Here is a 25,563-nt window from a genome sequence, read left to right as displayed (position 1 = left end):
TCATCCATCAGAGGCTACACTTCTTGGTTTCATTTGTATAGGACTTTGGTTCTTTCAGGTACTGTCTATTTCATATCATATTCCATTTTCCTTTCTGTCCTTCAAATACTGTATACAGCCTGCCAATGATTATATATATATGTATGTATGAATACATGTATTTATGTATGTACGTACATATGTATGTATATGTATGTCTTTATGCATGTATGTAGATATATATATATATATATATACAGTGTAGACCAAGTAGAAAGATGAATTTTATTCAACGCATAGATACTGAACAGTATATATATATAAAGGATAAAATCCTTATATATATATATATATATATATACATATATGCACACACACATATATATACATATATATATATACATATATATATATACACACATACATATATATATGTGTGTGTTTGTGTGTGAGTAAAAGGAGGATAATGATAAGGAGGAAAAAGAGATCCAGCAAAATAAACACTCTGTGCTTAGGAATGTTAATATTTTCACAGACGAAAGGGGTGGTGCTGACACAGTCTACATCATAATGGCCTTATAATTCTGAAGTGGGATCAGGGAACTGGGGAAATATTCAGAGGTTAACATAGCCAACAAATTAGTTGGCCTCATTGGGGCCCATTCTTGTGTCCATTGTAACTCCAGTAAACTGTTGATAGGTATACCCCATGAAAGAAAAACTGTCAAAGATAAGTAGAGGTTCAAACAGGTAAAGGAGAGTAGAGTTGCTAGGATGAAAAGTGATGCAGAGGTCAGGAAATTGACACAAAGCATAGAGATCCTTACCACGAGAGTTGATGGTATATAAAGAAATGATGTCCATGATGAAAAGAATGCAGGGGTAGGGAAAGTGAAGGAGTTGAAGGGGTCGAAGGCATTGTTGGTGTCAGGGATGTGGGAAGGAAACGCAGACATGAGGGAAGAATAAGGTGTCAATTTAGGTAAAGATAAGCTCTGTAAGACGATTGCAGACAAAGGTAACTGGGAAGCTAAGGTTGTTGGGTTTGTGTACCTGGGGGGAGAAAAGTAAATGGTGAAAGTGTAAAGTGTACAATTGATGAGGTTAATGGTGGTAGAAGTAGGTTGGAGGAAGTGATGTGTTGACAATTGGTGGAGATGCATTGTTGACAGCAGATGGTACCAGAAGGTAGAGGGCAGTTTAAGAGGGTGGTTGTAGACCGGTAAAGCATTTTGATCTTCTGAAAAATTACGGCAGTCTAATGTGCAGCAGCAGGCCTTAACAAAGCACTCTAGAGTGTTGGTCTGGTATGGGCTTAGGGTTCAGTAGATAGTCAATGGCTCAGATCTACAAAGCAATCAAAATTGTTCAGTGTAGAAAGAGAGCTGTTGCAAAGTGAGCTCAGTTTCAGGCAGCATAAGAACCGTTCAACTTCAGTTCAGGTTCACAATTCATCACAGGAGATTGTCCACAATATGAAACACAGATCCTGACCCAGAAGGATGATTGGCTAACAAGAAGGGAGGGGATAATAATGGGCATGTGGGCAGGAAGAGAAGGTGATAGAGGTGGGATGAAGAGGATGAGTGTTGGATGACAATGGTGGTGAGTGTGTGATAGGGGTGGAATGAAAAGGGTGTGTGGTGGAATGAGAAGAGGGAAGCAGAGAAGTTGGAGAGTGAGAAGTGAAAGTAAGATTGATAGAAGGTGAGTGGGAAAGTATGATGGCTGCTGGAGGGCTGGGATGGGGTAACAAGTCGGATCTGCCTACCTTAATGGAGGTGAGGAGGTCAAGACGCCACTAGTTAAGATGGTGAATGAAGTAGAAGATGGGCTAAGCAAGGTGTGAGTGACAAGTGGAGCAGAGCCATGGAAAGGTCACAGTTAAAGATGCTGATTTGAGAAAGGGTGGATTTGAGGATAGCATGCATAAGAAGACAGGAAGAGTGAGTGAGGATGGTGTAACTTCAAGGGGTTGGTAGTAGGAAGTGGAATGAAAGTAGGGTTGTTAAACAATGGGTAATGAATCAGAGATGAAAGCAGCAGGCTAGAAAGATGATGTGATTAAGTATTTTGGGAAGGAGATGAGAGAAAATGAGACAAGATTTGAAGCAAAAATGTAGGTGATTGGAGAAATGTTCTGATGTTATGCACACATATGTATGTATAATCTCTTACCTAAAAAGATAGGTGATGATTGGCAACAGGAAGAGTATCCGGCCACACAAAATCCTGCCTTAAAATCAATTCCCACCCAACCCATGCTAGCATGGAAAAATGGATGATAAGCAATTTAACAAATGAATGACATGCACATGCACACACTCATATATTCACACATACACACACTCATATATTCACACATACACACACACACACACACATACACACACACTCATGCACATGCACACACTCATACACACACACACACACACACACACACTCATGTATACACACACATACATACATACATGAATATATGCATATATATGTGTATGTGTGTATATATATATACATACATACACACACAGCCACACTTACATACACACACAGAAGTACACATATGTATGCATATGGAATAAAAGTGTATGTATTTATAATTTAATTCAGTGAGAACTTCACACACAAACTCATCCAAATCACCTCTACTTCAGAGACGCACATACTTGAACTAAAACAGAATATGTTGCAAGAGTTTAAGAGATTTACTCTTTTTGGCTTTTTTTCTTTTTTCTCTTTTTTTTTTTTTTACACTTTTTCATTGTATTACAATAACTGCCACAGCTAAATATTATCAATCAAAGGCAGTGAATTATTGTCCATATATGGTTGCAATGGTTTATATTAAAACAAAAAAAAAAACAAGGAAACAAATTTAAAAAAACTAAGAAAAATTTACAAAGAAAAGAATTTAAAAGTAAAGAAAAAATATCTTATTAATTCTTATAATATCATTCTTTGTTCCAAGTTCTTATTCACACTTCTGGCGGCATATGATGTTTGTTTTTTCTATTTTTGCTGCACACAGTTTCTTTTTTAATTCCTTTATACAATAAATACATATATATATATACAAAGGGTATATATAAAGATCTTGGCTTTAAGGGCATTGTGAAAGGTCTGGTTGGAGGCCCAAACTTCTGAGTACTTTACAGGGCTTAGAAGAACTGAACAATTACTGCAATAAGTGTGTGAATCTCAGACAGGAATACGTTGAACAAAAATATAATTGACTGGTCCTCCAGTATTTTCTTTTACCCAAAGCCAGGATCTTTTCAGCACTCCCTTATATGTGTATGTGTATATATATATATATATATATAATATATATATATATATATTATATATATATATATATGTATGTGTATGTGCATATATATATGTATATATATATGTGTATGTGTATATATATATATGTATATATATATGTATGTGTATATATATATATATGTATGTATATATGTATGTATATATATATATGTATGTATGTATATGTATGTACATATATATATGTATATATATATATACCATTTGTATATTTATATTTATATATATATATATATAAATATAAATATACATATACAAATTGTATATATATATATATATATAAATATACAAATGGTATATATATATATATAAATATACAAATGGTGTATATATATATATATATATATACATATACAAATGGTATATATACATATATATATATACCCCACACTGAAGTATTTTCTATTCTTAATAATAATTTATGATCTGTAAATGTTTCTTCTTTTTTTTATATTTTTCCAAAATAATTCCTGCACAGGTATTTTCCATAAATGCCTTCCATACACACATACATACACTCATACACACACACACACATAAACATATGAATAATTTTATATTTTCCATCAATATTTTCTTCCCATCATATGTATATACTGGATTGATTAGTAGACATTTGAAAATTATTACAATTGTAAAAAAAATTATAAAAATATTAAAGATTTATAGATATTTTCTTTTAACAAGATCTTGACTTAATCTTTTAACTATGAATATTTTTCACTGTATTGGGTCATCTCATAAATAATGCAGTATTTTCAATTGCATGAACTAAAAGTCAATGGGGGATAGGATAAACTACCTGCATCAACTCGCTATAAAAGCAGGTAGTAATTTTTACTTCTACTTAATCTTTGTGCAAGTTTTGAAGAGTGCAGTTTGATTTTAAAGAGTTTTTTTTTCAAAGCTATAATGGAAGTAACAAAGGAGCATATTCAGCATATATTTGCTTTACGTGTTTAATAAAGGCAGGTACGAGAAATATTAATGCAGTATATGGGGATCAGACAAAATGCATAAGCCAGTGTCAACAGTGGTTCCAGAAATTCCAAGCAGGAAACTACAGCCTAGAAAACAAACCACATCGTGAAAGATCTGTAGAGCTCAACAAGGACGTCCTGCAAACCTTGGTGGAACAAAATCCCATTGTAATTGTTGAGGAATTAGCAGAGAAGCTTGGATTTGGTCATTCAACCATTCATCAACGTCTGCATGCCATTGGAAATCAACCATCTTTGGTTTCAAGACAAAACTTATTCTTCCATCAGTATAATGCTAGGCCACATACAGCAAGGATGACATTCCAAAAGCTGGAGCAGTCTGAATGGGAAACAATGCCCCACCCACCATATTCGCCAGACATTGCCCCATCTGATTATCATTTATTCTGCAGTCTGTAAAACCATTTGGGCAGAAAAAATATGAATTCTGTAGACAAGGTTAGAACAGTACTGGAGGAGTACTAATGGTTCTGCCAGCTCGACGACTTATTTAATATCACCAGTGTAATGATTTGGTTGGCTTGAGTGGTAGATGCTAGAACACAAAATCCTTTTAAATACAAAAATATTGTTAAAACATGAACAAAATAATACATTATAGTAATAAACAATAGAAAAGAATGTTTACACCAGTTTGTGATGTTTTGCATATCAAGAAAAATACCGTAGTTATCATGATGCAACTCTAGCAACTAGGTGATTGAAGCTGTACTGTCAGTGGTAATATTGCTGTCATCATCAAAGGCGGCGAGCTGGCAGAAACGTTAGCACGTCGGGCGAAATGCATAGCCGTATTTCGTCTGCCGTTACGTTCTGAGTTCAAATTCCGCCGAGGTCGACTTTGCCTTTTATCCTTTCAGAGTCAATAAATTAAGTACCAGGTACGCACTGGGGTCGATATAATCGACTTAATCCATTTGTCTGTCCTTGTTTGTCCCCTCTGTGTGTAACCCCTTGTAGGCAGTAAAGAAATATATTGCTGTTATCATTATCATCATCATCCATTGGTCTTGACTGCTACAATCACACTTGAAGAAGACTGGCTCAAAGCAAGTGCCTCTACTCTCTTATGGAAATTACTAGTTTACAGAAAAACAGATCTATTTAAAGCTATTTCTAAAACAAGAACAGTGCCAAAAGATGGAATTGTCAATGAGATCCTGTTCTACAAAAGATCTTTAGTGGCCAATGCTTTCTCACTTCATCAATAATTGAACTAATCGCATTTGTGTTTTTTAGTTGTTTCTGCATAAGATACAGTGATCTAACTTTGATTTCTAGGTGTTTTGGGACTGCCAAATATTCCTACTGCATCTCTATCTTTAATTTAAAATGGTAGGGTACGAGATTTAAGAGAAAATTTATTGCTATTTTAAGTAGGCCAAATGGCCACAAAGAGGCTCCCTTAGCTCATGTTATTCTCTTGTGTGCATGCAAATAAAATTTGTAATATTTATTATACTTAAGTGTGTGTGTCTGTTATATACAAGGGGGTGCTGAAAAATACCTGGCTTTAAGGGTATTGTGAAAGGCCTGGTTGCAGGCCCAAACTTCCAAATTCTTTTACAGGGCTTAGAAAAACTGAAAGACTGCTGCAATAAATGTGAATCTGAGAGGGGAATATGTTGAATAAAATCCTAATTAACTGATTCTCCTGTATTTTCCTCTAACTCACAACCTGGAACTTTTCAGCACCCACTAGTGTGTGAAGGTGCATGTCTCAGTGGTTAGGGTGTTGCACTCATGATTACAAGATTGTGGGCTTGATTACCAGACCAGCAATGCATTGTGTTTTTAAACAAAACACTTCCTTTCACATTGCTCCAGTCCAGCCCATGCAAAGGCAAAGGCTAATACAGTTTGGCACCAGTAATATTGCAACTCATTGCTACAGCTGAGTGAACTGGAGTAACGTGAAATAAAGTGTCTTGCTCAAGAACACAACACAGCCCAGTCCAGGAATTGAATTGACAACTTCATGATTGAAAGCCTGACTTGTGAAGTTCTAAATAGAATATTAGCATTAACAAAAGTCGCTGTGACAAAAAACAGGAAAAATGATTACACCAAGTACATCAGTCCATGTGAGAGTTGTATCTGTGAGAGATGTGTCTGGGAGAGATGTGTCTGGGAGAGATGTGTCTTGGGGAGATTTGTGTGTTAGTACTGATAGTGGATTGTAAAAGCCATTGAATTTTGTAGCATAATTTCCTGCAGTTTGTTGGCTTTAGCTGTGTCACAACTACTGGTCTGTTACCAGACAACCATCCTTATATTTCTGACAGTCTGTCACAGAAAAGGCACCAAAGACAAAATCATTAATAAGATTTCTATACATTATTTATCCTAAAATTATTGTTTATGACAACTGAGATTTTAATGAGTCTATTGTATTTTCACTGATAAACCCCAGTTACTGATAAAAACAAGTTTTTAATATATTTGTAAGAGACTTGTATGGCTAGCTGCTTGCCAATGTCATCAGTCCCCAACAAAATCCCGTTTTGGTGTTTAGTTATTTTTACATCTGAGCACAGTGATTTGGGTTCAATTTCTAAGCAATGAGTTGATGTTTGGGATTCTACCAATATTCCTGCTACACATGGATACGTATGTAATTCAGTGAACACATCAACCATATTTAAAGTATATTGTATTCTGAAAAATTATGCTATTAACACATTATATCAAAACATGTGAAGGCACATGGCTTAATGGTTAGGGCATTGCACTCATGATCATAAAATTGTAGTCTCAATTCCTGAACCAGGTGGCACATTGTGTTCTTGAGCAAAACACTACATTTGATGCTGCTACAGTTCACTCATCTGGCAAAAATGAGTAACCATGTGACAGATTGGCATCCTATCCAGGAGGAATATATCACTACAGAATCTGGGAAACTGGCCTTATGAGCCTATAGCTCATGAAGGTCCTATTTCCTACGGGGACTTAAAATAATTTTAAAGAAAACTAATAACTGTTATCCATATTTCTTTTTCATATTTGGTGCAATGTGGCAAAATTGAGGCTCTTTTATTTCATAAAAATGTCTTATGTGTATATGAATGTGAAGTCATTGTCTTTTTCTCTTTTTTTACCAAAATGGATAAAATTAGCTTTTTAATGATTTTTTTCAATATTTCTGAAATAAAAACACTCAGCTTCTAAACATTTTGAAAACATTCTCTAAATATAAATATAAATAATAAATAAATAAATTTCATTTTATTGAATAAAAATTCCTGGATATCAACTCCATCATTTCTAAATCTACATGAATATTTTTTTGCCAAAAACAATTACAAACTTACAACAGCACCAAAATTGTCCCCTTTTTTTATCATCTAAATATTTTTTTTTTCCAACGGCATTAGAGATATTTGCAGAAATGCAAACAAATTCAAAATAAATATATTTCATTTCACTATATATTTCTTCTGGTTGGAAATATCCCTATAATCTGAAGCTTTTTCTGAAATATTCCAATAATAGTTTTCTAAAAAAAGACTTACAATTCCCAAATGTATTCTTGTAACAAATCATTTTAAATGCTAATAAAAAGCACACACAATTTCAGTATAAATATGTGCTTGTCTGTGTGTGTGTGTGTGTAAATATGTGTATATATATATATATATAATATATATATATATATAGAGAGAGAGAGAGAGAGAGAGAGAGAGACAGAGACAGAGAGAGATTCAAGCATATATATACATGTATGTACATACATAAACATATATTAATTTTTGATATATGTATGATATATATATACACATACATTCATACATTTATATATATATATAGTAGATATACATACATATATTATATATATATATACACACACAAACATACACATACATGTATATATATATGCACACATGATCACATAGGCATTATGTGTGCGTGTGTGTGTGTGTGCATGCGCACGCGTGTGTGTGTGCACGCGCGTGTGTGTGTGTGTGTGTGTGTGCGTCCACATACAATATAGACAAATGAAGGGATATGAAATACGATACAAGAGAAATTCTACATTTATGAAAATTATGTTTCTTTCAATAGAAGAGTAAAGAAATGCCTTATGACATATGCAACCAACTCCAATTGAGAAAGAGAAGAAATATTGGTTTCAAACTTTAGCACAAGGCCAGTAATTTCAGGGAAAGAGAAAGTCGATGATATCAACCCCAGTGTACACCTAGTATTTTTATTTTATTGAGCCCGAAAGGATGAAAGGCAAAAATCAACCTTGGTAGAATTTGAATTCAGAATGTAAAGATGGACAAAATGCTGCCAAGCATTTTACCAAGCATGCTAATGATTCTGTCAGCTTGCCGTCTTAAAGGGAGGAAATATTAACTTCAAAAATGACAGACTATAAAAGAGAAGAAGCATTCTGATTATCTGGATGTATGAGGACATTTATGGGCATATGTTTCTAACTTAACAGTCATCATCAGCACAGTAGTTATCATACCATAACTCCTGTAGATGAAATATTAAACAAGCATAAATACATACGTACATACATACATACATACATACATACACACATGCATGCATATATATATATGCATACATACATGCATACATACATACATACATACATACATACATGCATGCATACATATATGCATACATACATGCATACATACATGCATACATACATACATACATACATACATACATACATACATACATACATATATGCATACATACATGCATACATACATGCATACTTACATACATACATACATACATACATACATACATACATATCCACCTTAACATGGATGTCTAGTTAGAACATTGAATACTGCACCCTTGAGGGGTCCTCTCCTATAGGCACATGGTATATAAAAGCACACACCTAAATTATAGCAGATGAGGTCTGTCTGATGTGGGCGATGGAACTTTCAGATCATGTGATTTCAGTCTACTGGACTTCCTCAGTTACAGGCATCCAGTCACTACATACCAGCCAAATCTCACTGCCATGCAGGGCTGACTCAAGATACCAGCAACTCAGGCAGTTGCCCAAGGTGCCATGAACTTTTTAGTCTACTTTTTAATCTACATTTTAAAAATTATACTTGTAAGGGCGCCAAAGTTCAGGGCACCAGCAACCCTAGGGCTGCTATGATATAGGGTATTTCAGTGTCTATTCAGTCACTGATGTTACAAATAACCAGCAGGCTTATTAAAATATAATTATTAGTAATGGAAGCAGTGTTAGTACCAAAAAGCAATCTTTATAACTAACTTAACATTGGTGTCTTGTTAAAACATCAAATACTACTTTATTAGCCTTGGTGCATATAAGTGTACACATAAATTGTAGCAGATGAGAATCATCAGACATGGGCACCAGAACTATTCCAGGTGATGAAAGGTTAAACTATGATAGAGGGACATAAGTGTTTTGCTGTAGAGGAGATACATGGCTAACCCAGTCAGAGGGAGAGTTAGAAAAGATGGTGTTGTTGTGCCAGGGTGTACCATCAAAGTACAAGGAAGTGAATGTAAATGGAATGGTACAGAGAATTAGACAGAGTGAGCAATGAGTTCACAAGAGTGCAAAGGGTGAGAGGGGAGGAGAAGGAGAACACAGTGAATAGTGAACATAGGAGAGCAATGATACAGTTGGCAGTGGGAAGGACAGGATAGAGAGAGAGAGATGACAAATTGGTATTGGGCTGCAGGAACAGGGGTGGAAAGATATGTATATGCAGGAAGAGATGTAGTTAGGTTTATATACAGGAACCTAAGTTTTTTGAGGTCATTTGCATGAATTTAGAAAAAGATGCATTGCTCATCAAAGAAAAGCTGTATTTGAAAACAAATTGATACAAATAATCTTGAGAATCCTTTTATCACACCAATTCAATGAATCCACCCTAAGCATCAATGGCTGCTTCAATACAGGGGTTAAAGTGTAAACATGCCTGAATCTAATGACCTTTATCAATTTTGGACAGAGTGCCAATTGCAGTAGATTTGAGAGATTGTATAGTGTTATGAGGGCAATGACCCAGGAATGAAATTTGCTTAGAGAGTGCAAACTCAGGTTCAAAATTTTTTACAAACAAAGCTGATTTGTTTTCAATCTTAATGTCAAAACAAACACAGGTATAATAATATTTTTTATAATTATACGTGGAAAAGTAATATTTGAAATCATTCCAAAAAATGTTCTATTTTGTTTTGGTGATGAAAGTTTTTTCAAAGTGTTTTCATTGCACAAGTTTTTATGCACATGCATTATAGTACAGTGTATCAAACGATGTTGCATCATTGTGGTACGGAGTCGGGTCTTCAAACAACAAAGTGTGCTGAACATTCTCTCGCTTGATGCAACAGACGCCTGCTTGCATCATGATGACATTTTCATCACAAAAGCTTCAACATTGCTCTTTCAGAAGAATGGTGCATTGGTGAACGAAGTTCAATGCATCAGTGGCCATGGCAACCATTCATCCAACTTCTTGGAGGACAAGGTTCAGAGAGTGGTTTCCACACTGAACAAAATATGTACCAGGAAACGTCTTTAGTTTCTTTTGTATGCCTGAAATGTTCCTGATCATGGTACATGTGCCATGAAAGGCAAAAGTAACACAATGTTGACTCCAGCTCAATGTTTAGGCAACAAAAAACATCCAGAATAACCTTAGTTGGTGTCTCCAAAGTCTAGTCAAGAGAAAATCTTCATGGACATCCTGGTTTTCAGAAACATAACAACAATAATTGATTCTTGTTTCATGTCACAACAATCACATATAGTTCCAATAAACATGGAATCTTCAAACTTTTATCTGATCTCATTTAGGGTGTTATGAGCATATGCCTCTAAGATTTCATTTTGTATGGTATCCGATAGGAAAGTGACTCATTATTTAAGCTGCTGGCTTACTTCTGCACCACATTTTCACCAAGTTCTTTTATGAGATTTACAACGTTTCCTGTGACATGTGTTAATTTTCTATTCAAAGATGGAACAAGTAACTTCTTTTATCTTTTTCTAATGATATTCCTTGATCCTACAACAATGGAACTGTGATCTTCTATTATCTTTTACTAAGGATTTCCGTAATTCCCTGATCATGCCAGTGATAACCACTATTATCTTTCACTAAGTATATTCTTTAATTCTTCAATGAACTGGTAACTACTAATATCCTTTATTAAAGATATTCCTTAATTCTTTCTTTCCAAAGACAGTATAGTTGGCTTACAGCCAAGTTCACTGTTAGGAGTGCTCCACTGCTTTCTTTTGGCCAGACAGGGCAGGCAATTTTCTTCTGCCTGGTGGTTATGATATAAGAAGTAGTCCTCTTCAAGCAAGTTCTCATTGACTTTTTCAAGCTCCACTTGAAAAGTGTTGGTTAGAGAGGGAAGTACTGCTCCCCAGTAATTTTGCTGAAAAGTTAGTGAATGTAGCAAAGATGTCCTATGTGAATGGGTCTACTCTGAGCATGTACCTATAGGCTGAAAGAAATGAAGAAGAGACAGGTGCCTGCATGAAGTGACCTTGGTGGCCAGGGTGTTCAGAATGTGCAAGGTTCTTTGGTTGGCCTTAGGTGGAGTTTTTGAGGAATTTTTATTGTTTAATATTTTATTGTTAATTGCTATTGTTTTACTGTTTACACATGCTACATGTAAATCTCCCACTGTCCTTTGTTTTGTATCATCCTTTTTGTTTTGTGTGTAGCTCTTGTGGCCAATATAAAAAGACTCATTACTATTGTTGCTAAAAAGGTAGTGAGCTGGCAGAATTATTAGCATACCAGATGAAATGCTTAGAGACATTTCACTGCACCAGACCCCAGTCTGATTTGGCATGCTTTCTACAGCTGGATGCCCTTCCTAACACCAACCACTTTACAGAGCATGCTGGATGCTTTTACATAGTACCACATGGGTGCTTTTATGTGGCACCACGGGGTGCTTTTACGTGTTACCACAGGGGTGCTTTTACATGTTGTCGCATGGGTGCTCTTACATGTTTCTGCACAGGCACTTTTATGTGACACTGCATGGGAGCTTTATACAATCAAAAGAATCAGTCTTTACACTTCTGCTACGGGGTACAGGTTTTCTTGAGTATGGCCAGGTATCTTGGTTCTTTGTCATTTCACCTGAAATATTCAGCTTCCTGAGATCATCCTTCAGTACTTCGTCCCATGTCTTCCTGGGTTTCACATTTCCACATGTTCCAAGGTGGTGAGCTGGCCGAGTTGTAAGAGCATTGGACAAAATGCCTTGTGGTATTTCTTCTGACTCATAACATTGTGAGTTCAAATTCCATTGAGATCGACCTTGCCTTTCAGCCTATTTGGGTTGATTAAAATAAGTATCAGTTGAGCACCAGGGTCAATATAATGGATTAGCCCTTCCTCCTAAAAAATTGCTAATCTCATATCAAAATTTGAAACCATTTAGTCAGTAAACTGGTACAATTGCTAGTGCATCAGACAAAATGTTTAGCAGCATTTCCTCTTGCTCTTTACTTTCTAGATTCTCTTTTATTTCAGAGTATGCCACCACATCATACATTTTTATTTTAAAAAAGTAAAATAATGATTCCTTATAATAATAATAATAATGAAATTATTGTATACAGTGCTTAGGTGCACCACAACTTCTCAAAAGTTCGTATAAAGTATATGCAGTAATGTACTAATGTCTGGAAAGTAAGCAGTGTATGAGTCAGATACATGCTTGCGTGTGTATGGAGGGGAGAAAATCAGGTGTAGTGTTGGAAGTTTTGAAGGATGCAGGAAAAGCATTGCTAATTTTATAGATACCCAGTTTGTAATAATAGTATTTATATTATCGACACTTTGGAAGATGAAAGGCAAAATTAGTTCCACTGAGATTTGAACATAGAGTGGAAGGGATGTAACTAAATATTATTATTTTCAGCTCTCCACTGATTTTGCCATACAACACCCTTTCAATCGGTAAATTTTTTCTTTGATTTTGTTTTCTTTTGTAAATCATCAACGCCTAAATGTTAATGAATTTAGAGTTTCAACAAAATTTATTCAGTTTTCATTTATTCTCATTCACTTCTCCTCTTATCATATTTTATTCTCCCTGATGCAAGAAATCTAGCCAAGATATGTTTACAAGACCGAAATCGTAATAGTAGAACAAGGGAAATAACTCTTTCATAACTACATTTACATATCAAATCACTTGTTCAAATTTTATTTCATTACAATTAGTCGGAAGTTGTAACCTGTTCCTGTAACAAGGTAGTTCGGGTATTTATGCGTACTGTACGATGTATGAAGACAAACCTTTTCCATTATAATAATTCTACACGTAAACTAATAAAGATATTAATGTTAATGCATTAAAGAGAATCTCTTACACCTGAAATAGCTGAAACAAAATACCTCCTTTGAAGTGGTTTAAGAACAATATTTTTGATAACATAAAACCAGTTTCCTGCTTACGAAATTAAGTTTCTGTAAGCTTATTCACTTTGTCTTTGTGTTCTAAATCATAATTCCTGCATTTGCGATACCCTTGAGTAATGTAAAGCAAAAGTGTATCATTGTACTGGCCACAGTCATTATGATCTCAGGTGTGTCCTTTGAGGTTTGTCCTGGAGAGAACATCAAATTAAAAACAAAAGAGATAGAAAAATTTTCTTATAATTGTTACCAGCAATCATTCATCATTGTCAGTAAAGAAAACTCTATGCAGTTTCTCATCCAATTAAAAATAATAGCCAAATTTCTCTCAATCACACCCTGCAATTTCACTAAAATTTTTTAAAAAGGACTCATTGAATTATGTAGTCTTAGATATACTCTATCTGAAGGGGAAAAAAGCAAGACGGTCAAGTATAATTTTCCCTTGATCACAAGTCTGTTTGATCAATTATCAGACATATGAACTTCATCATCACTAACTTTGGGTATTATTACATAGTGAGACAGCTGCAGGAAAAGTACTCGACCAAAAGTAAGCCATTGTACTCACTAGCATAGCTAGAGTGTGTGCTGCCCGGGGTGGCCCTTCTGTTTGCCACCCCCAGAACTCACAAAGAACACATAATGCCTACAGCAGACCCAAAAGTGCTGCCCCTTTAAAAGTCCCACCTGGGGTGCACTGCCCCAACTGTTCCCCCCACCCTAGCTACAATAGTGATTCTACTTAACCTTCATTGACTTGGAGAACGCTTACAACAGAGTTCCCTGCTCTGTTATATGGTGGTCTCTAAGGAAGTTAAGAGTAGAGAAGTGGCTTGTTTGAGTTGTACAAGCCATATACAGTGATGCTGTCAGTAAGGTGAGAGTCAGCCCTGAATACAGTGATGAATTTAGCATATAGGTAGGGGTTCACCAGGGCCCAATTTTCAGCCCATTCTTATTCATTATAGTCCTCCAGGCCATAACAGAGAAATTCAAGACTAGGTGCCAACGGGAACTGCTATATGCTGATGAACTTGCTCTTATTGCAGATTCTTTAGCAGAATTGGAGAAAAAATTCCAGGTATGGAAACAAAACCTGAAATCAAAGGGCCTTAAAGTTAACCTAGCGAAGACCAAAGTTGTTAGTAAGAAAGAAGATAAAACCCTCTTTCCATCAGGTAAATGGCCCTGCTCAATATATAGGAAAGGAGTTGGAAGAAATTACATTCGCTACACCCAGTGTAAATTAAGGACACATAAGACGTGCAGTGGAATCACAGGTACATTAACGGATAAAATCATCTTTGTACGTGGCAGATATGCAGCAACAATAAGCATGAAGAGCACACAGGACTTAGATTCTCTCAAATGCCCAGGAGGCTCTCTTGAGGTTATAGATAGTTTCTGTCACCGAGGTGACCAAATTAGTAATGGTAAAGGATGCTCTGAAAGTATTGTTTCTAGAATAAGAATAGGATGGAGGAAGTTCAGAGAGCTATTACCTCTGTTGGTAACAAAAGAACTCTCTCTCAGAGTGAAAGGTAGACTATATGATTCTTGTGTGTGAACAGCTATACTCCATGGGCTCTGAATGCAGAAGACTGGAGAGAAATGAAGGCAGTATGCTCCACTGGATGTGAAACATCAGTGCACATGTACAACAAAGTGTAAATGCATTGAGAGAAAAGTTGGGCATAAGAGGAATCGAATGTAGCATGCAAGAGAGAAGACTAAGTTGATTTGGACATGAGATGTGTCTGAATGAGGACAGCTGCATAAAGAAGTGCCTGTCACTGAAAGTGGATGGTACCTGCAGAAGAAGGAAACCCAGGATGACGTGGGATGAAGTGATAAGAACCAGTCTCAGGATGTTGGGCCTCACGGAGGAAATGACAATTGACCATCTGTATCACTTAGCAAGAAAACTTCTCACACACCCTACCACTACAAACCAAACTATATCTCTACATCTCTTCTCTTTTTTCCACTTCATGCACTATGCTTACATCCCACTCCCCAATCCTGTATTCTTGGCTCTGTGTCACTGTATCATGTTATTGCTATCCACTAACCCCCAACCTGTGTGTTCCACCCACACATTAAAAAGAAAACTTTTCAAACACCCTACCCCAACAAAGCAATCTACATTTCTACATCTCTTCTCTTCCTCACATTTCCTCCTTCATACACTATGTCTACCTCTCACTCCCCAATCCTGTCCTCAAGGCCCTATTTTGCTGTATCATTGCTATCCAGCAGCCCCACACCCACTCTATATATACCTAGGTTTTCACCACTCACTTCTCCACCCCCTCTGCACTCTCTAATCCCATGCCTTTCACAATATCCTGCCACTTATATTATGACCTTTGAACCTCAAAAGTATGCCCTGACACTTGCCATCATCTATATCTCTCTCTTCCATTACTCATCCCATTTATACTCTGATCCCCCATCCATTGTGAGTATGCCCAGCACTTTGCTACCATCTATATCCTGCTGTCTCCCACTCTCTCTCTCTCTCCTTCTCCTGCACCGCCCTCAGGTTGGGTAACTATGTATTTCCTAGGAGCAGCATACCTATCTCTCTCTCTCTCTCTCTCTCTCTCTCTCTCTCTGGCTGACTGACTAGCTGGCTGGGTAGCCTTGTACCTTGTCTACAGCAAGACACCTGTTTCTGTCTCTCTGTCTCAATATAGCCTTTCATCATCTGACACAAGATCACCTATTCCAATGCCCCCACTCCTTGCAAATGATTTTTGTCTTGCAAGTTACTTGGTGACCCTGTCAGTAAGGGTGCCACTTAAAAAGCATCCAGCCCACACTGTAAAGTGGCTGGTGTTTGGCAGGGCTTCCAGCTCAGCTGTAAAAACCTTGCCCAAACTGACCTTGCCTGTACTTGTGTCACATAAAAAGCACTAAGTCCACTCTGTTGAGTGGTTGGTGTTAAAAAGGGCATCCAAATGTAAAAATCCTGTCAAAACAGTTACAGAAATTTGATGCAGGCCCCTGCCTGGCCAGCTCCTGGCAAACTGTCCCACCCATGCCAGCATGGGAGGTGGACATTAAACAATGATGATGATAGCGATCAACATGGACAAGACAGCTACAGTATATAATATGTTAAGTCTTAAGTTTTATCATCAACAGAAAAAAAGATAGAAGGGTTATTTTTTAAATTCTAGTATTGATAAAATAACTACCAGTCATACACTGAGGTTAAATCTGCTGAATAGTTCTTCTTTATGAAACAACAATTTATTTCCTGTCATTCATTGGGATAGGTATGAATATTACAATTACTTATTGTTATTGTTGTGTAATCTGATTGGTACACAGTTTGTTTACCTCTGTGCCATAGAAGCATGACTTGAATCATATGATTCTTGCTTAGCTAAGAACAATACTATTGTAACATATGGATGATATGACCACCAGTTTAACAATAAGAAGATTGGTCACCCATGTAACAATGCGATAAATGGAAATCTAGATGAACGAATGAGAGAAGTTAAAGTTTTTGATTTGTCATATGCTTATTGTTAAAAGTTGTATTAGACACAACCATCCAATGAAGAATGTCAGAGTAATGAAAGGAAGTTTTTCCAAGTAGCTGGACAGGTTCTGTAGTTATATGTAGGTGAAAGAGATATAGAGTTACTGAGAGAGAGAAAGAGAGAGAGAGAGGTAGGGTCAGCTGCCATAATGTAGTGCTTAAGCTAGTAGGAGTTAAACTGTTCATATTACGGACTCTTCATATTTAGTGGGTCTGGTTGTTAGTATCAGCTGATATTCATTAGCACCTGACATGAATGCATTACTGTGATCTGGTTTCCTGTCTGTCTCTACCATATAGTTCTTTCAACGGTCACTTTTTATAAACTCCATAGTAAATCTGATAGGTCAAATCTGTGGTGACATTATTCCTCAAAAGCCTGGCTGTTGTTTACATAGAATTTACTGATCAGACACAAGTTACAAATAAACTCAAAGTATACACCTGTTACATTCCTACCTCATCAGATAAATTGTTATGTAACAATGATAGAAATCAAGATCTAAGTGTACTGACATGGAATGTTTTACATTGAAAAATAAATGTGATGCTAGGCTACAAATAAGCATTCTAGGAATCTGGCAAGAAAAACTGGACTGTTGTATATGTCAGTATAAGTGTAATTCAAATGAATTTGAATACAGTACAGTACAAAATTGCATACAAATTTTAGTGTCTGAATATGGTACAATACCAGATAGCATACATTCAAATAAGTTTAAATACTGAGTGCTACAGAATTGCATACATACTCAGGTGCATCAGAAAGCAGTGCAGTACTGGATTGCAAATACCTGTGATTGCATATTTAAGTGAGTTTGAATATATAGTTAGCTGTATCAATCAATTTTCATTGAATGAAGCTAAGAAAAACTGTTATTTTCAATTCAAGAGACAAGAAGAAGATTGCTGATGATTTGCCTTGAAGGAAGCACAGAGACTAAGAGTGGCTGGTGCTAGAGTCTGGGATAATGGTTGGGAGTATAGCAAGTACAATAAGCTGAAAATGCTAAGCTAGACGCACTGAACTGAGTAAATTTCTCTGTGTAAACAATGTGTCCAGTGTAAGGTTGTATAAAGGGAAGCGGGTAAATGGGTGAAAGAAAGAGCATAGAAAGCAAAATTTGTTTCCTTCATGAGATGCTTGATGAAAATGGCTGGTGGTGTTAACAGGTCTGGTCAACTTATGTATTGTAGCAAGTTCAATGGTAAATGAAAAGTAAAGTGGTTCAGAGTAAACTATCAGTAAGTGCATCATCTGCCAGTTTTTTCTACATTATCCAGTTTGTCTTTTTCCAAAGAGTGGCAGTGTAGTTTGGGGAAAATTTGGCTACAATTTGGTAGAATCATTAGAATTTCAGATAAAATGCTCGCCATATTTAGTTATGCCCTTAAATTCTGAGTTTAAACTTCGCAAAAATCAATTTTGTCATTCCTTTTCTCCAGAGTTGATAAAATAAAGTGCTATTAAAATATTATAGTCAAGTGTAATTCCTATTAAGTATCCTAGAATTGAATGGAGTATAATAGAAAACTAAGATTATTTCTAATATATCCTACATCCATGTGGGGTAAACAGATGAAATTTAATAGGATCTCCAAATAGATCATATCAATGAGGTATGTTTCATATTCCATTTAACATTGAGATATCACTGGGGACTTCACATTCTATATATTGTAAAACAATATTTTTTTCATAAATCAGATACATTTATAACAATTAGTATATGTTTTTTTTTTTTTTGGAGGGCTTTTTGGTGGGGGGTTAGAAATTTTACATCTCTTATATTCTTCTCTTCCATGTTGTATTGCACATAAGTCTATAATTAGATGATTCCTGTAGTTCATTAGTTTTTCTATTAGAAGGGGTTTCTAGGTTATGGTAAATTCTCCATTTATGGAGAATGGGCACTGGGAGGGATCACCCATGAATCTTTCTACAACACACCATAACTGATTCCAAGAGAAAGAAGCAGAGTGGAAAGGAGAGAGAGGGTGTAGAATTTATCTTAATATTTCACTAACACTTTATTAATAAACTGCAGAAGAATGAAAAGTAAAGTTGACCCCAGCAAGATTTGAACTCATAGTGCCTAGATATGGAACAAATACTAACACTCTGTCCACTGCTCTAATTGCCAACTCACCACCTAAATAGTTTAACTAGGAATACATTACCTAATATGTTCATAAGGCAGTGGGCTGATAGAATCGTGAGCAAAGTTGGACAAAATGCTTAGCAGTTGCCTTTTCCTTAGGGAAGGCTTTTCTCTTTCAGGTTTTGTTGGTTTTGAATTGTCATCAATGCTTCTATAACTTTGTTTTTTCAAGGTAGGGGTGTTGGCCCTACACAAACCTATTTTTACTCCTGAAAAGAAGTGGCCCACATTAGTGTGACCTCTATCCTGTAACTTCTCCAATATGGGAGGCCCCACCAGAAGTTTGAACTCTGCTGGCATACTTCTCAAGGCCATTGAGGCACACAAGCCACTACGTTGTAAAAAGGGACAGAACCTTGTAGTGGTCAAATCTTATCAAGGGCTTTTTTCCCCACTTCAATCACTTGAAAATTTAGAATATAAGTGCAATTATTATATGCTTAGCTCTATAAATCTCAAAATCCACATTGGAGTATTACTCATATGTAAGTGACAGTACTGTTATTTGACATACATAAACACTTTAAACATATAGGATTGGATAAAGATCCTTCCTCAAGCCATAAAGATTTATAAGGTCAGTTTCTGTGGTGTATATATCCCCCACCTGGACAGGATGACAGTCTGTCACAAGATTGTTTTACAGCTGAATGGACTAGAGCAACATGAAATGAAGTGTTTTACTCAAGAACACAACACACAGCCCAGTCTGGGAATCAAAACCACAATCTTATGATCATGATTCCAACATTCTAACCACTAGGCCATGCACCTCTACAAACACCTTAGAACACATCTAAAAGAAGTTAATTTGACCAAAAGGCAATGATTTACTCACCAGCACATTACGATCGTTAACTCTCTAATATACAAATTCCTTATGTTGTTTCTTTTGCCCTTGCTACAATGGATTCTGCTCTTTTGAATTAGCTAACAGCATGCTGTCACTATCCGTCTCTTATTTTCCTCATGTTCTCCACATATTCACACTCATCATGTCTTACTTCCAGACACTGCAGTCAGTTCTTTTTCCCAGTACTTCTTTTCAAACATAATTCTCTGGAATTTTCTTTCTGGCAAACATTGACCAATAAATATCGAAGCTGAACATTTAATGACATTGTTCTTACCAGTTTGTGAGTGCCTGCATTGCCTTAATAATAAGTGAGATGTATCTGTTGTTTTATTGTTTAATACAGTTTAATACAGTAATGACAGTTAAATAATACAGTTCATTGAAATAGGTCATTTACTCATTCTTGAATGTAATGATAGTAATGGCAAATGAAGTTATTCATGTTGCATCAAGAATGAATATTTCTTTATGAACAATGTTTTTGTTTTATTTCAGGGGTTCAAACAGTGAGAATGTTTGGGTCAATGAAGTTTGTGCACAATTAATCATGTACTATTGCATAATTTTTGTTGAGACAAAATATGTAATAGCATAATAGGAATCCCTTTTTTCAACTGAAGATAATGAGGAGCTGTGCCTGGTGGTTGTAGTGAGTTAAAGAATTAATGGGGTAGTTGACACTATCCTGATCTGTTTGTTTATCATATTATCTTTTTAATGATATTTATCAATACAGTAATGGCAATTATATAATACAGTTCATTGAAATAGGTAATGTAGTAATTCTTGAATGTAATGATAGTGATGGGGAAATAAGTTACTGGAGTATTCATGTTGCATTAAGAGTGAATATGTCTTTGTAAACAATGTTTTTTGTTTTATTTTGGGGTGCATAAGCAAAAAGATTTGCTTTTGCTCCCACGCATGATGCTCCTAAACAAAGTTGGCCATGTGAAGAGCACGGTTCTTAAAGTTGCAATCAAGCAACTTTAAGTATTAGGCCTTGACTTTTATTAATGCTCATAGCAAAAGAAACTCGGATAGGAAACTGTAACCATTTAAACTGGAATGGGACATTAGACGGTATAACTGGTATGTGAGGAATGAAGACGGTGTCACCTTTGCCACAACCAGTGAGAATATTTGCCTCAATGCAGTTCCTCACAAGTTTGTGCACAATTAATCTTGTACTATTGCATAATTTTGGTTGGGACAAATTATGTTATAGCACAATAGGAGTCCCTTTTTTCAGCTGAAGATAATGAGGAGCTGTACCTGGTGGTTCTAGTGAGTTCAAAAATTTGAAGGAGTAGTTAACACTATCCCGATCATCAACAACGCTGTCAATTGAGTTATAAGTGAGTATTTCTCCTGGAAGCTTATTCAATAGCATATTATTAATGCTATGTACTGCAACATTTTTTGAATCCAGGATAGCTCGCTCACAGATCCAACCTGTATTGTTGTAATTATGAAGAAGATTAGGAAAGATTTCATCCACCAAATCATCGACAGAATGAGTTGAATTACACATTGGAGTGAATGTAAGAAACTGTTCTTCATCAATTGGAAGTCTCTCTTCACCAAACTTCAAAAGCTGCTCTGCAAATAGTTCAGCTGGTTGATGTCTTGAAAGCCTTGATCTCATATTTATTGAAAGTTGAAGTGTTTTCACATGATGCCGTAATACAGAATACTTTATTGAAGCATTGAGCTCATCCACTTTTGTTCATCTTGGAACAACTGGTAGTGTTTGTCGGAAGTTTCCTGACAATAATACTGTGACATTTCTCATCATGGAATTGCAATTCCTAATGTCTCGTAATGTTCTGTTAACAGCTTCAAAAACTTTTTTTGTGGGCCATGGTACATTCGTCCTAGATAATTAAGTGACATCTTTGTATTAGTTCACCCATTCCAGAATTTTTAGATATATTACAAACTGGATCTTGCTTGTTAAATTTTTTAAAATAGTTTTTGACTTAAAGACTGAAGAATATCCAGTATTGAATTAGACTGCCAGCCCTTTGCTCATGATCACATATATAGTTGCTGGTATTACATTTTATTCTTTAGATAAAACATATTAAGGTGTTGCTTGCTTCAAATTTATAGGGTTGGCTCAGAAATTAGTCTATTAAAAAGTCATCATTATGTTTTATGACATGTTCTTTAGCTATTTTACCCTGAACCAGCTGGTACTTTTCAATGCTTTTTTTTCTCTTGACATAATGTTTCTAAAATTACATTAGCGGCAAAAGAGACCAATAGAATAAGTACTGGGCTTACAAAGAATAAGTCCCGGGGTTGATTTGCTCGACTAAAGGTGGTGCTCCAGCATGGCCACAGTCAAATGACTGAAACATGTAAAAGAGTAAAAGAGAGAGAGTATCCTTTTGCAAGACAAATGAATAACATTTGAGGGAGATTTGATTGCCTTTTCTAGTAGGTTTCAATGACCATACAGAGGCTCCCTCTTTAACTATATCTTTTGATTTTATCCCTCTCTGTAGCATTAGTTTCATTCCTCTCAATAGTGTACAAGATAGTGACAATTGCTTTATGTTTAAAAAGTAAACAGTTAACTATTACTACCTCACTTTTTAGAATGGTCACTCAACACACATCAGTCGAGTATCAATCCAAAGCCTGATACATTATTTAGCATTTATCGGTTCTTATGAGATAGAAATCTTATCTGGGTGAACGTTACCTTTCATCCTTATAGGGTGAATAAGAAAATATTTTAATGTTGTGTTGAAGGTTAATTCTGTAGACTAAATGCATTCACAACAAATTGTGACCTTCTATCTTCAAAAGAAGTCTTTATTTCTGTAACCTTTAAATATATCTGACAAGAAAACTCGTTCCCTCATCATATATAAATACTATTTTACTAATAATCAATATACAACTGTCTTATAAGATGTAAATTCGCAGGAAAAAAAATGTTTATAAACAATAAATGGAACACAAAGTAGTGGGAGGAAAAAAATTTGTGAGAGTTCCAACAGGTATAATAAATCTGGGAAAATCTAATCTGCCCTTTTTACCATTTTAAATGTCACTGTTTCAATTAAGATATTTGCTTTTGTACGCATAAATTAATTCAGAATACTTTCCAAAAGTATAATTATAAATTCATTGTATATTAGCGAAAAATAACAAAACAAATCAGTTATAATTACAACGAACATGTTACGATTTCAATTATTTCGAAGTAAATAAGCAACTTCTATGAAATAATTTATTTATTGTTTTGTAATTTTTTTCAATTGTGTTCTCTGTTTCGTCCATTTCTCTAATTTAATTTATTTTATTTTCTAATTCATGCATTTGTTACATGGTCTAATAATAAGACTGCCCTTTTACCATGTCTTATTGCAAACTGCATTAATAAATAAAGCGTCCGCTGGACAACTTTTAAAAAATTTATATCTTATTTATGGTAGTGTTAAGCAATAAAAACTGTTACTGAAATTCCTACTTTCAGTTAGCTTGACATTACTAGAAATTGTTTTTCCTTTTTTTAATATGAAATCAATTTAATAAAGGAAAAATAAAAACTTCATAAAAAGAATTCGGTTCGGGGAAAAAATAAATTACATTGTTTTACTTCCAAGTACATTATTTTAAAAAATAAAATAAAAAAACGTACAAATCAAAACATTAAATACGCATTTACTATAGGAAAAAAAACATATGGAATATTAAGATTAAAAAATATTTTGGAAAAATATCATTTAATTGTTTATTTTTGATGGGTATATATTAAGAAATCCTTTTTAAAGTGAGAATATTTTCGTATAAGAAAATTGTTGAAAATAAGAATAGCTTTTAATTTAATGGCAAATACTTCCGGTGTGTAGCCCGGATGTTAGTAATGATTCGCTACTACTGTCATGACAATTATGGGATGTTGTTCATCCGGGCATCTGTGAGACTAGCGCCACCGTTGCTGTGTCCGGTGAGAAGGAAGGGAAGAAGATAAGAGGGTGCACATGGTAGCCATATAGATGGTGATAACGTGCCTGCAGTCTCTTTCTTTTCTTTATTTTCTTATCTTCATGAGTTAACCGGTAGATTAAGCAGTATTGAAGGGGTTAGAAGAAATCAAATCATTATACATCCTGCCTAGGGCTAAACCAAAGCCGAGAGGATATAGAATAGGGAATCAAAAAGAAAATGGGTATCAAGGCTTTACAAGAATTTCTGGAAACACATTGCTCAAGCGCATGTGTTTCGGTGGATTTACTGAAGATATCACGTGGATTTGTACCGAAACGACGTTATAAATTCAACGATTCTGGTCACTTTTATTTGGTGGTGGATGCTGAAAGTTGCTTGGATCGTCTTTACGGTGGTTACTTCTCTGACTGGGTATGCGGTGGTCAATGGAACCGCATGATGTATTTTCTTACAAGTCTTGTTCAGGCTTGCCACAGTGCCAACATGGAGCTGGTTGTTTTCTTCAACGGTGCTCTTGAAAGTCAAAGTTTAAATGAATGGTCAGCTGAACAACAGAATCAAAGGAAAAAAGCAAATCTAGTCACCAAGCACGTGAACAACAAAGGTACACCGCCGCCAAAGGTATGGTGGACCCCACCCGTTTTTTTACGAAGTGCCCTTCGGATGGCCCTTCGTCAATTAAATGTATCTGTCGCGTGTTCTATGGACGATCATCACCAAGAAGTAATCGGATACTGCCGAGAACATGGATTGCAAGGAATCATTGCCCAGGATTCCGTGTATGCTATATTTGACCCACCTCGCTATTTCTCTTCGAATAACTTGAAACTTACCTATAAAGGTTCTTTAGAAACTAAGGAATACATTATGGACGACATAGCCAAGTGTCTTAATCTTCATCCTAGTCGATTCTGTCTGTTCGCAGCACTTCTTGGTAATTATTTACTTATCTATGTCATTTTACCCCCAAATAATTCTATTTGTAACGTGTATTTTTCATATAAATCGTAATTTCTTTATGTCTAAAGTTTTAAAATTTAACTTTGAAAACATCATTTACAATTTTATACTTTTTCATTAATCGACTCAACTTGTAATTTATATATACAACTTAACATAAATATTCATTAGTAATATCCATTAAATATATAATTCCTATTTCTCCACGTAATATTTAACTGAGTCAATTTAATATATATTTTGTGTATTTCATAAGGAATTGACCAATATTTTTTATAACTTTTAAGTGAAAAAGAATTTATTTGCTGACTTTTCTTTTAAAAAG

At 35.4% G+C, this 25,563-nt stretch overlaps 1 protein-coding gene and 1 long non-coding RNA gene across 2 annotated transcripts in view; one reads left to right on the top strand and one right to left on the bottom strand.

Moving 5' to 3' along the window:
* Positions 1-240: 240 nt before the first annotated feature.
* On the bottom strand, positions 241-25,563 carry LOC118763893. Its single transcript, XR_004999652.1, has 3 exons — positions 25,549-25,563; positions 16,222-16,224; positions 241-314 (listed from the first exon to the last, which is right to left on the bottom strand). It is a non-coding gene; the product is annotated as an uncharacterized LOC118763893 (long non-coding RNA).
* The window catches only part of LOC115213436 (constitutive coactivator of PPAR-gamma-like protein 1), a 49,465-nt gene continuing 48,124 nt past the window's right edge, over positions 24,223-25,563 (top strand). Inside the window, exon 1 of the mRNA XM_029782412.2 lies at positions 24,223-25,212. Coding sequence (XP_029638272.1) covers positions 24,495-25,212 — 718 coding nt within the window. The 5' untranslated portion in view covers positions 24,223-24,494. The remainder of the gene's footprint in view (positions 25,213-25,563) is intronic.

The sequence above is a fragment of the Octopus sinensis genome, linkage group LG6, assembly GCF_006345805.1.
Source record: "Octopus sinensis linkage group LG6, ASM634580v1, whole genome shotgun sequence".
Lineage (NCBI taxonomy): Eukaryota > Metazoa > Mollusca > Cephalopoda > Octopoda > Octopodidae > Octopus > Octopus sinensis.
This window is presented reverse-complemented; position numbering and strand designations above follow the sequence as displayed.